The 12,989-nt window shown below is 46.9% G+C and overlaps 1 protein-coding gene across 2 annotated transcripts in view; it reads right to left on the minus strand.

The window, feature by feature from the left end:
- IL17RB (interleukin 17 receptor B) overlaps window positions 1-12,611 on the minus strand; it is a 51,150-nt gene extending 38,539 nt beyond the window's left edge. For both annotated transcript variants that reach the window (XM_019505011.1, XM_019505010.1), the window contains exon 1: window positions 12,366-12,611. In XM_019505011.1, the coding sequence (XP_019360556.1) occupies window positions 12,366-12,381 (16 nt within the window). In that variant the 5' untranslated portion in view covers window positions 12,382-12,611. The remainder of the gene's footprint in view (window positions 1-12,365) is intronic.
- Window positions 12,612-12,989: the final 378 nt, after the last annotated feature.

Consider the following 12,989-nt stretch of genomic DNA (forward strand, 5'->3'; position numbering starts at 1 on the left):
GTCACTAGGTTGCCTCCCCCATTCAGTGAGGGACCCACACTTTCCCTGATCCTCCTTGTTACTGACATACTTGTAGAAACTTCTTCTTACCCTTCACATCCCTTGCTGGCTGCAACTCCAATTGTGCTTTGGCCTTCCTGACTTCATCCCTGAGCAATACTCTTATTTTCTTCCCTAGTTGGTTTGTCTGTGCTTCCACCTCTTATAAACTTCCTTTTGTCATTTAGCTTAGTGAAGTTCCCTGCTAAGTCAAGCTGGCCTTCTACCATACTTGCTAGTCTTCCTGCACATCAAGATGGTTTCTTCCTGTTCTCTTAGTAAAGTTTCTTTAAAGCACAGCCAGCTCTCCTGGATTCCTCTCCCCGTCAGACTGGCCTCCCAGGGGATCCCGCCCAGGAGTTCCCTGACCAAGTCAAGTAAAATTGTGTTTTTTAAGTCCAGGGTCCTTACACTGCTGCTCCCCTTCCTTCCTTTCTTCAACTGTTGCCCAAGTTGCCATCTACTATTATATTCCTCACCAATTCTTCCCTGTTTGTGAACAACAGGTCAAAAAGAGCACATCCCCTAGTTGGCCACTCCAACACTTGCACCTGGAAGTTATTCTAAGTGCTCTCCAAAAACTTCCTGGATTGTCTGCACATTTCTGTATTGTCCTCCCAGCAGCTGTCCGGGTGATTGAATTCCCCTGTGAGAACCAGGGCCTGTGATCAGGAAACCTCCACTAGCTGTTTGAAGAAAGCCTCATCCACCACATCCTCCTGGATGGTCTATAGCAGACACCCACCATGCCATCACCCTTGTTGCTCTCCCTTGAGACCCTAACCCAGAGACTTTCAACAGGCCCATCTCTAGCTTCATACTGGAGCTCTGAGTAATCATTCATCTCTTTTATATAAAGTGCAACTCCTCTTCCTCTTCTCCCCTGCCTGTCCTTCCTAAATAGTTTCTACCCATCCATGACAGTGCTTCAGTCATGCAAGTTATCCCACCAAGCTATCCCATCATTTGCTTCCACAAAGAGCACTTGAGACAAAGCAAACAGGAAGGAAAATACTGCATGCATCTTACCCAACCCCTTTGTGAGCAGAATGAAGATTTTAGGGGCTGCAGCCTGTCCTATTTCTGGGTACCCACATTGAAAGAAGTTGTATTTTAATATGTGCTAAATAATGTGAGAAAATCCTAGTGGAGACAAAGATGCATCGGAATAAGTTTATTGATTGAAGGAAAAGGTAAAATATTACTTTTTTCTTAGGGAAGACAGTGCCAGAGCCCAGAGCAGTGTATTACTGTCTTCCTTTGTGTAAAAGCTGTACTGCTATTAGATGGACTGCCTCAAAGCTGCTCAGCATCAGCATTAGAAAATAGCCAGCAGGAGACATTAATAAGTTACTTGCAGAACCTGAGATACTGCACAGAAATCAAGGCCAAGACAGGGATATAGCCAAAGGGAATTATATCCATGAATGCTAAGTGCTCCCAGAGGCCGGGGGGGGAGGGAGGAGGGGGCACGGCGAACTTCCACAGGCAGCGGCAGCACTGTTGGTGGCAGGAATGTGGCAGCAGCAAGCAGGGAGCTCCTGCAGGTGGCCATGGTGCTGTCAGCAGTGGCGGGGGGGAGGGAGTGGCAAGTGCCGACCAGCAGTTGGTGAGCCATCCACAGGCACCACTGGCAGCAGCAGCAGAGGCCAGCAGCAATTGCAGACCATCCACAGACATGACGGGGGTGGCAAGAAGTGACCACCCACAGGCAGTAGTGTTGGTGGCACCTTTTCACATGAGATGTACTGCCACGCTCAGGGGTTGCACATAGACCTGTATGCACCCTCTACACATTGCCAATGATTATATCTCGCCTAAATTTGACCCCAAAATCTGAAGGTGCAGGGAAGAGAGAATAAATGGTACCAGATAGTTAGAAGGGGTAGAGGGGAAGCTGCAAGTCCCCCCCAACAAACTTAGATGCACCCTCTTCCCTAGCAGCCATGAGGCTTCTGCTGCTAGTGGCAGCAAGGAGATGGGAACAGTGTCTGGACCTGCCCCAGCTCCACTAACACCAGCAATAATAATACCCCCCAGCATGACCAACATGACAAGCACCAGCATAATAGTTTCTTCCACCCCAATTTCAGTTCCCAGCATGAGCCTCCCAGTGCCAGAGAAGGAGCTGGATCTGGAATCAGTGGAGCTCAGTATGGCATGGCCAGGGAAATTTTGGGGAAGGAGTGGGAATCTGAGTTTGTGCTCCACACCCTTCAAAGTTCCCCTAGAGCCAGGTCTCCTTTTCTGGAAGGCACTTCAGAGGAGGTTGAGGTTGCAGAGGCAAGTGGCTCTGCTGAGTGAGTTCCTCCTGTTGTTGTGCTTCTGCCTGCTGAGAAGGGAGATTAGGCAGGATCTGCACTCGCAACCCAGAAGTGAGGGAGGAGTATAGTGTGGGATCATTTTGAGGTGGCAGATGATCCTGAGTATGCTATCTGCCTACACTGCCAATGCAAGACCAGCTGAGGCAAGGACAAGAAACACTTTCAGCACCATGGGGATGCTGATGCATATCAGGAGGCACACTCCCCTTGCCCTTGCTCCTTCTCAGTCTGGCATCATTGGAGCATGCCCAAAAGGAAGTCCCCCTCTCGCTCCAATGCCCCCATCCCCAAGAATCAGAGGCAGGCCACCCTGGACCAGTCGGGGAAAGGTGAAGGGAAAGGGGGGCATGTTCCCAAGGTGACTGAGGTCATCCAGAGCATTGGGGCTTATTCTGGATGGCCAGCCCTTCTCCTTAGTTGAATGGCCAGGGTTCAGGTGGCTCATGGCCTCATCATACTGCTTGCCCACATACACCACCTTCAGCAGGACAGTGGTGCCCTCCCTCTTTGAGGCATGCAGGGAGTACTTGAGGGAGGAGCTGCACAAGGCAGGTCCACAGGTGGCCTTACACTTCAGCTCAGACACCTGGAGCTCCTGAAGTGTAGATCATGCCTACCTCTCTCTCACAGGGCACTGATGCAATCAGTCAGCTCATTGGTGGGTTCTCCTTCAAGTGGAGATGATGGATGAGTGCCACAGGGCAACGAAGATTATGGGGGCCATGAACTGCATGGTGCAGAGGTAGCTTATTGGGCACGGCGAGATCACCCACGGGTTCATGGTCACCAACAACATAGCCAATATGGTCAAAGTGGTCCTTGATGCCAACTTTGTTGGCATTTGCTGTGTGGCACACAAGTTTACCTTATAGTCTGGGATGCCTTGGAGGGGGACAGAGCTGCTGGTGAGGACACTGTCACAACCAGCCAGCTCATTTCAAAATGCAGGAAGGTGGCAGGCTACTTCCACTGGAGCAATAAAGGGGGCAAGATGGTGTGGAACAAACAACCAGAGCTGAGCATCCCACAGCACAAAATCATGCATGGGGATATCACCCCAAGAAACTTGAATGAGCATTCTTCTGCCTGGGAAACATCTGAATAAGTTTTCTATTAAGGCGTGGCAGAAAAAGAGGGGCGGGTGGTTGGCCCAGAAATAGGTGGGTGGGCGGAGATCTAACCAGCACCGGAAAGGCCCCTTGTTACAGGCTACCATCCCTCCTGGTTTCACCCTGCTGCACCTTAACACACACACAGTCACACATGCCACGAGTTTTGCTTTGAACAGTTTGAGGTGTAGTTTCACAGAAACCCCTGCACCCATCTCCCTGAAACTTGGCAGGCTTCATGGCCTCAGCAGGGGCTACCATGCCTGCTGTTTTCACCCTGCTGTGCCTTAACATATACACGACATGAGTTTTGATTTGAACAGTATGAGGTGCAGTTTCACAAATACCCCTGCACCTATCTCCTTGAAACTTGGCAGGCCTCATGCCCTCAGAAGAGGCCACCATCCCTGCAATGCTCATCTAAATAAGGCAAGAAATGACAGTTATAGGCATTTTAGTGATTCTGCATTATAGTCTATGACTGAATCATCAAAACAGCATTGAAACTCCGAAACAGATTCAGCCAAATTAAAATAAAACAGTGATCCAAAACACCAAAATGAATCACTGTCCTCCGAAATGGTCAAATCTGAAACCAAAACGAAACAAAGCCATTTCACACAGCCCTACAATTTATGCCTCAGTTGACTGGCTTTTTGGCCTTCAGTTGTTCTCTTAATTCTCCTTTTTTCTCTTCTGCATGTGTATTTTTTGCACATTTTACCAATTGTGTGTTTTATTTCTCCTTTCACTTGAATGTCAAATTTGCATACATTGATCATGCTTTCCTGCTTTCTCTGCAATAAGTGCAGATCCACCGGGATCTTGGACAATAGCCTCAGCCTGACCTAAGCCATGAAAGTGATGTAAATACATCCTGAGAGACCGATTCATACCACTCAGTAGAAAGTTGCCTAGAGTAGACAAGAGGAGTAGCAAAAAAAGAACTTTAACTCAAGCTATATAGCTCAATGAGATATGGATTTGTCTCTGCTTGGAACCAGAGTTCTAAATCCTTTCTTGCACAGAGGAAAAAATTCAATCTCTTCTTCCCAACAGAAAAGTATTAGGAGGGGCCTCTGTACCACAGACACCCTTCCACCCAACAGCATGGAAGTTACAGCACTTACTTGGGCTTGAAGAGAGGCTTCAGTCTCATTCTTAGTACTAGGTAGAGAAGTGAGATTGGGGTTCCCACACCAGTGAGTGCCATAAATGCCAGAGTATTTCACTATCTGGGATGCATGAGTGCCTCCCTGCAAGTGATTCTTTGTCAAATGTTGAAAAGTTTCACTACTGTTCAGATCACAAATGCCAACAAATTGCACATATAAGCCTTTTGGCAGGTAGGAAAATCAGTGTTGTCAGTGGTTCTAGTATTGGCGCATGATGTACACTGTGGGCTGTATATAAAAACCTTTTTTTATTCTTCATAGATTTCATAGACATTAGGGGTGGAAGGGACCTCGGAAGATCATTGAGTCCAGCCCCCCGCCCAAAGGACAGGAAGTCAGGGGTCATAGGATCCCAGCAAGATAAGCACCCAATTTGCTCTTGAACGTGTTCAATGTAGGTGCTTGAACCACCTCTGATGGCAGGCTATTCCAGACCTGGGGGGCTTAGACAGTAAAGAAATTCTTCTTTATATCCAGCCTGAAACGGTCTTGCAGTAGTTTATAACCGTTTGACCTCGTCATCTCTTGGGGCGCTCTGGTGAACAAACATTCCCCCAGATCCTGGTGGTCACCCTGATAAACTTATAGGTGGCCATCCAATCACCCCTGAGCCTGCGCTTTTTCAGGCTAAAGAGCCCTATGGCTCTCAGCCTGTCGTTGTAAGGTCTGTTTTCTTGACCTCTGATTATGCGTGTGGCTCTTTTCTCATAAAAGGAAATGAGATTGGTCGAGTAAGACCTATCTGATGGGCCTTGTGCCCCCTTGGTGTCTATTGATGGGCCTGGACCCCACTGTCAGCTTACGGTGCACCCAGGCCTCCGACATGCCTGGACCTCACTCTCCTTCAGGCCTCCACTAGGCCTTACTCTCCTTCAGGCCTCCCATGAGGCCTCAGGCCCTCCTGGCCCCTGTGTTGCCACTTAGCCTCAGCCACTCAGGCATTGGGCTTCGGGCCCTCCTGACCCCATGCTGTTGCCCAAGCCTAGTGCTTTTCTCTTAGGGTGCGCTCTCCTAGCCTTTCTCTTATGGTGTTCTCTTAGGCAGGCATTATATCAGCACGGGATTTGCCTGAGAAGCATCTATGGATGCAAGCCAGCAGATCATGGTTGACCCAACGCCACAATTGGCCAGTTTCGCCAAGAGGTGATCATGGGATACCAGATCGAAGGCTTTTTTGAAGTCATGATATATGACATCAATCGCTTCTTCCTGGTCCAGGTGATAGGTCACCTGGTCGTAGAAGGAAATGAGATTGGTCAAGCAAGGCCTACCCGCAACAAACGCGTGCTGGCTATCCCTCAGAATGTTGGCGTCAGCCAGTTCATTAAGGATGGCCTCTTTAATAAACTTTTCTAAGATCGTCCCAGGGACAGAAGTCAGGCTGATGGGCCTATAGTTAGCCGGATCCACTTTCTTCCCTTTCTGGAAGATAGGCACCACATTGGCCTTCTTCTAGTCTTTGGGCACTACACCAGAGCACCAGGAGTTTTCAAAGATCCATGCCAGGGACTGGGCTATGATGCTCGCCAGCTCCTTGAGTACCCTGGGGTGTAGATTGTCAGGGCCAGCTGACTTGAAGGTATCCAGCTTCTCAAGATGTTCCTTCACGAGGTCAGCATTAATGGAAGGCAGGGGATCTCCCTCACCCAGACCTCCCTGTCCCATAGCGGGCATGGGTGTCCCATGGGACTGATGAAAGACCGACGCAAAGTACCCATTTAATAGGTTGGCTTTTTCCTGGGCATCAGTTGTCAGTTGCCCCATCTGGTTCAGCAGGGGTCCAATGTTGCCCTTGCTTTTCCTCCGGCTCCCCACATATCTGAAAAAGGACTTTTTATTGTCCTTGATGCTCGAAGCTAGTTGGAGTTCAGTTGCAGCCTTGGCTTTCCTAGTTTGTTCCCTGCAGTTACAAATATAAAATCAGGGGACACACACACAAGTGAACACCCACTCGTCAACTTGACAGGTGGCCATCTTGGCTTCATCACATGGTCTTTGATATCACAAACCCTGCCCATTCCCCCCTACCCCCGCCCTGGTCACATGATGCATGACATCACAAACCTGACCCACAGCCCCATGATGTGTTACATCACAAACCTGACCTCCAGCCACATGAAGCATGACATCATGAACTTTGCACCAGCCCCATGTCACATGATGTGTGACATCAGAAACCTGCCTCTGCCCCTAGTAACATGATGTGTGACACCAAAAAAACCCCCACTGACCCCATCACATGGTGCATGATACCACTGTCACATGGTCTGCTATATCAGAAGGACAGCCCACTCAGGGCCCAAAGCCCATCCCTCATGCTGCAAGACCCACCTTAGACCACATGGAACTGTCACGACTTATCAGGCCCCAAACCACAATGTTGGCTCCAGAATTCCCCACCCCATCACATGACACGTGACATCAGAAGGGTTGCCCAACAGCCCCAAACCCCACCCCCACCCCCCATACTGCACAGCACCAGGCACAGGTATGGCCTATTGCAGAGGTTCCCAACCCCTGGGCCATGGCCTGGTATTGGACTGTGAAGGGTTGGCCGCCGGTCTGCAGGAGGGTTGGCTGCCAGACCGGAAGTCTGGAAGTGACTGGTCTACTGTGGAGCAGCAGCCAACCTCTTTTTGTACTCAGTATAAAAAGGGGTTGGCTGCCGCTCCACAGTAGGTCAGTTACTTCTGAACTGCAGTTTGCCGGTCCTCAGTTTGCTGGTCTGCGGTTACTTCTGGTCTGCAGCATGCCAGTCCACCATCTAAAAAGGCTGGGAATCCCTGGCCTATTGGGTAACAGGGGATTATGACCCCTCTAACAACTAACAACCTGCCCCACCCACCCAACCAATTAGCAGGGGTTTCAGAGGCCTCAGACCTCCCCAAGAATGGCACTGAAACAACCAGAACAAGGGGTGGGACCCAAGCTGCAAGGCCACCTGATATATCTGTGGGCCCTCTGTTTGTCTGAGACCATGCTAAAGCAAGTAGGGGCAGATATTGATTATTACACTATGCCTGTAAGACCCCTCATCCTCACCACACCACCAAGACTTGTTAGACGTCTGCATAGAAACTGTTACAATAGAAATAGTTTTGAGGAGGGCATCCCCCTAGCCCAAAGACTCCCTGAGATGCCTGAACCTGGTCTGGAAGCCCATATGAACATGCAAGAAGAGACCTATGAGGCAGAAACCCAGGCCCCCCAAAGAAGACATTGAGAATTTTGCAGAAGAGGGTGGCCTTGTGACAGAGCCTGCATGGAAAGAAGAGGTCGACAGGATGCTGGTGAGAGGCTTGAAGCATGGTTGTGGGGAGCGCTTAGATTTTGATGGTGGTGTAGGGATCATCCCACACCGGGGGGAATAGGAAGCAGCTAAAAATGGATTATACAGTGGCTAACTAAGGTTTTCATTTGAACTCCTCTGCAGTTAGATGAAGCCTTTTTATTGGCTCAAGAAAGTCTGCCCACCAGTACACCCATAAATCAGACACCAAAGAGAAGCAGCTGTTTTTGCAGAGAACAGAGACCAGATGACGATGAAGATTTTAGAAGACAATTAGGCATTGAATCAACAGGTCCTGTTTCACATCAAGAACATAAAATCTTCACCTTATGTGGGTTTCTTTTTATGGCATAATAAAATACTGGTTGAAGATGAGGCTTTTTGAAAAGTGCATGGGTTGTGTTTTTGATGAGTGGGGGGGTCAAGGTTGTCATGATTGTGTTACCTGGTGAGATGAAGATATAAATCAAACAATTTGGGAACTTTGCAATGAGCTGTGTATGGAAAGTTTTCTAAATGTTATGGTGATCAGATTTGCCAAGAATTACTGAGAAACATTTAGCTTAGGTGTAGAAATTCTAAATGCTGTGTATTTTGCAGAAGATCCTAATGCTGCTCTTTGTGGTTTGATTACTGAGGAAGATAAATCTCTGGCATCCTATACTGAACGCTAAATTGGCACTAGAAATTATAAAACCCTGGTTAACAAAAGGGTTTAGCAAAAACAGTTTAAAATGTGTTTTACAGCTGTTGCTGTTTGGGGGGGTGGTAAAGAAATAAAACTGTTGTCAGCTGGATAGATTACCATTTGCTTTAGTGCCTTGGATCTCTAAGCACATTCATATGGGGACATGTAACAATAAAGCCAATGAGACTTAGTTATTATTAGAAATGATAAAACACCCTCCTTAGGAGAAGAGGGTTTAGCAAAATAAACCAGTAAATATTGTAAAGGTTTTTTAAATAAAGACTGATTTAAAAATATATATTCTCACAAGGTTTGTGTGCCATTCTGCAGAGTGGGCTGTCATTTTTTGGTGGGACAGAGTGGGTGGTGAATTTCCCAGAACCAGGGAATGTGTTATAAAAATAAATGTACCAGCACACAATTTAGATATGTGACCAGATCTTCTAATAGCTTTGCACCCTGAGCTGCAGCAGGGTTTGGGGAACAAAGCAGCCGCCTCACCCCACGCACAGATCGGCGGGGCACGTGGCCCCCAGGCCTCCACCGGGGTGTGTGCAGCAGCGGGAGCCACCCCCACACCTTGTCAAGCTGCCATGCTCTGACCCTCCCCCAGCCCAGCCCAGCCCAGCCAGGGCCCCCCTCACCCAAGGGCAGGGGGTGCAGAGGGGGATAGTCCCACTCTCCTGGCCTGGCCCCAGAGCAGGAGGCATGGCTCAACCCAGCCACATGCGTTCCACTGCTCATACAACCTGCCGCTCCCGGACTGCGACCTGCTGCTCCCAATCGTGGAGCCTCTGACAGTCGATCTCAGTCTGGGAGGCTAGCCTGGGTGACCACTGCTACAAGGCTAATGAAACATCATTGTTTGATTATTTGTTGCCTAGTTGGTTGCGTTTTTATACACAATATATGATGTAGCAAATTAATGCAAATTCTGATAAAGTTATATGTTTTTGTTTCAAACTTAAACTGAATAATATAGCCTCTGGCCCCTAGCATATTAGTAAAACTTCTAGTTTCTTTTTAACTGGAGAAAATATATATTGTGTTACATGTGATGATGCACCACATTGTCTGCACCCATCTTTTCAAAATCCTAGATCCACCCATGCATGTGGGAAAGTAGTTTTGGAAAGTAAAGTTTAGATACATGCCAGTGAATGGTTTCTATATATGCTTAGCATCAATTCCACAATTTCACATGAACATAACATTACAACCAATAAGCATGTGTATACTTTGGGTGCTCTTGTAGGCAGGAGCTCCTAAGAAGCAGTATTGTTTCAACAAGTTTCTCTCATCAAAAAGAATTCAAAGGGCTTTTTTAATCTAACCAATCTTATTCAAACAGTATGGATAGTGAAATCACACTGAGCTTCTTACTGCTAATCCATTTATTGTTTTACTGTCTTTTCTATGTGCTCGGCTAGATTTGATGTAATAATACCTATTAGCGGGAGCTGGAGAAAGTACAAAATGTAAACCCCAACTTGTTTTCTCTCTTCTCTCATGCCATGAAACTACCAAATAAGAAACAATAGGAGCAATAAGGACCTAGATACCTCAGCAATGGAATTATCTAGATCTGTGTTCCAAAACTTCTGATTTGCTGTCACTAGGGTTAATGAATATAAATATGAAGAGAATTTAACCTAGTAATTACAGGTTGTTTAATTTATGTGCAGAATCCTATTGAAATTGATGGGTATCAAGACATTTAAAAACACACAGATTAAAGAGATTCTTTGAAACTCTAGGAAATTGAAAATTATTATGAATTGCATGTATAGTGTGGTGCCCGTGAGCCTTAATTAAGAAGCAGGGTCTCACTGTGCTGTATAAATACAGAGAAAAGGATGGTTCCTGCCCCCAAAAGCTTGTATTATTAATTACCATATTTAATTATTCTTTAAACATCTTTCAATGTAATTCATTTTTTTTATAAATAAAAGAAAACTGAGTACAGTAAAAAAACACATCTAGCACATGATTGCCTAGTTTCAAATACCTCCCATTACCATAAGATACAGCTTGGGAATGACTACACATGTGGGAACTTTTCAGCACTGGCAGTAAAATGTTCATGATTTGGCACTGAAGTCTTAGTAGGAAATGTCTTGCAATTACCTCATCTTTTCTAAGAACACTCATTTAAGAACAAAAAACTCAATAAACTATCTGTTAATGCTCTAACTTGGAGCCAGGACTTGACAGTAAACTTAGGAAAATAACTTGGAAGTAATCAGATCTAAACAGCATCTGAAACCAACATTGTACAGCTTTCATCACAAGCCCTTTAAAAAAATTAAAAGGAGAAAAGAAGTGTGGATGTGCAACTATAATTCTTTGAAAATTGTGATAGACAAGGTGAGGTTTATAACGCAAACAGAGTACAGGAAGGAAAGGAATTATTCCTGACCAGCCACTTCACCACAGTAGATGGAGGGCTATATCTAAATATAGGAAAAAAAGAAGATTCTCCCAAGGTAGGGGTGACCAATCTGTGGCAGAAGCATGACAAGTGGAATGGGTAGCCTCTGCATGGCAAATGGCAGACTGGGTAGGGGACTGGGAACACAGTGGCAGATAGGGCAGGGAGCAGAAGCAGAGCAGCAGACCAGGCAGGGGAAACAGACTGGAGAGGCACTGCTCCTCAAAAGGTTCCCACTGCCCCAGACATGCTTTAAGCATGCTGGAAAAATGGCATTCAGCAATGGAATGAATAAGCTAAAGCAATAAACATAAAACCACTGTACACAAATATGACCTTAGATTAGGTAATAAATTAAACTATGAAGTAAATAAATTAAATCTTAGTCTTTGTTCAGTGGTTATTCAGAAAAATAAAATGGAATTATGACTTGTTTTTCAAAAACAGCACCAAAGTTGATGCCCGTTCACAGATGACACAACTTTCTGTATTTCTGTTTATTATCACTAAAAATAATCTGATATCTTCACAAAGATATCTTTGAGCATGTTTTTCATGAACCATGTACGAATGTGTGCAATGCAGCTGTAGACAAAATTCTTATTCTAAAATGTGCATAGATTTAAACATGATATATTGAAGGTAATTAAGATTATAAACCTAATGAGAATGTATGTTAGTTATAGAGGTTCCATAATGAGTGGACTACAGCTGATTATATTGCAGACAAAGGTTGAGAATTTCTACTTAAAATGATAAGATACAAGTTAATTCAAATGTGCCTGTAGAAGAGCAACTTGTTTTTATTACCAAATTGATAGTAGTTTTTATCTGTAAAAACAGGTTTGCCTTTGAAATTTGAGATGCAGTTAATATTTCCACCAGGTTCTAGAGTTGTAAATCATAACTGAATGTGAAGCATCACTTGTGATTACCAGGCCAATCAATACGTAGACTATATAAAAGTATTAAAACAAAACACAAGCAGCGTCTGAGTTGCACCCAAGAACCAACACCAAAGTAACAGTGTGAGTGATCCCCCCGCACTGAAATCAATGGGAAATTTCCAAATACATTTTCCTAACATTTCTTCCAGTTTGCTTTTAAAGTGTCCAAGCAATGAAGCTCTCTTTCCATTTCCCCTGGGAACTGCTCAGTGGATAAAACTGAGACAACCCCTTTCATCTGCGGTGCTGGCGCCTGATGCTGCCGGGGTTTTCTACAGCAGTACACCTATCCCTCACAGGGTGGAAACTGCTGAAACATTCCCAGGAAAAACAGTGCACATCCACCATTGGAGTACTCCTTACCGTGAACATTTCTCATACCCCTTCTTTTCAGTGCGAGCGGGTACGGTCACCCTAACTGGGTGGACTGAGGTGGAGCCAGGTGTCAATCCCTTCAGCTGGGTTGTTTGAAAACGGGTTAGGAAACTCTGCCTGAACCCACAGGCCTTCAGGGGCTCACCACGGCGGAGATGGCCCAGTGCTCGCAATCCGCGCATACTTCTGCCACCGCCCCTCCCTGCCAGGCCTGAGGTGCGACCCGCGCTCGCTCCGGTAAGGAAGGAGCTGCCCACTCGGGGCTGTGCTGGGCTGACAGAAGCAGCCCGGGGCTCGCCCTCCCCGGGGTAGGCCAGGGGCTTTTGTCCTGGCTCTGGGGGGGGCTTCCACAGTCAAAAAAAAGAGGGGCAAAGCTACGAGCCGGAGCTGGCGCTTTCCGAGGGCGCCTCCAGTGCAGGAAGGAGAGGCCCAGAGCCTTGAGAAGGGTCGGGGGGAGCGGGGACACCGGGGGGGCTTCAGGCCGCGTCTCTCCGGGTCTGCGGACGGAGCAGGAGGCGGCTCCCAGCCCCTCCCTCGGCCCAGGGAAGGGTGCGGCGGTCAGGGTCGGGGTCCGACTCCACCCCCCGGTTGCTCTGCCCGACGCCTCCGCCA

This window comes from Gavialis gangeticus, unplaced genomic scaffold (assembly GCF_001723915.1).
Source record: "Gavialis gangeticus isolate Ggan-Ray unplaced genomic scaffold, GavGan_comp1, whole genome shotgun sequence".
Classification (NCBI taxonomy): Eukaryota; Metazoa; Chordata; order Crocodylia; family Gavialidae; genus Gavialis; species Gavialis gangeticus.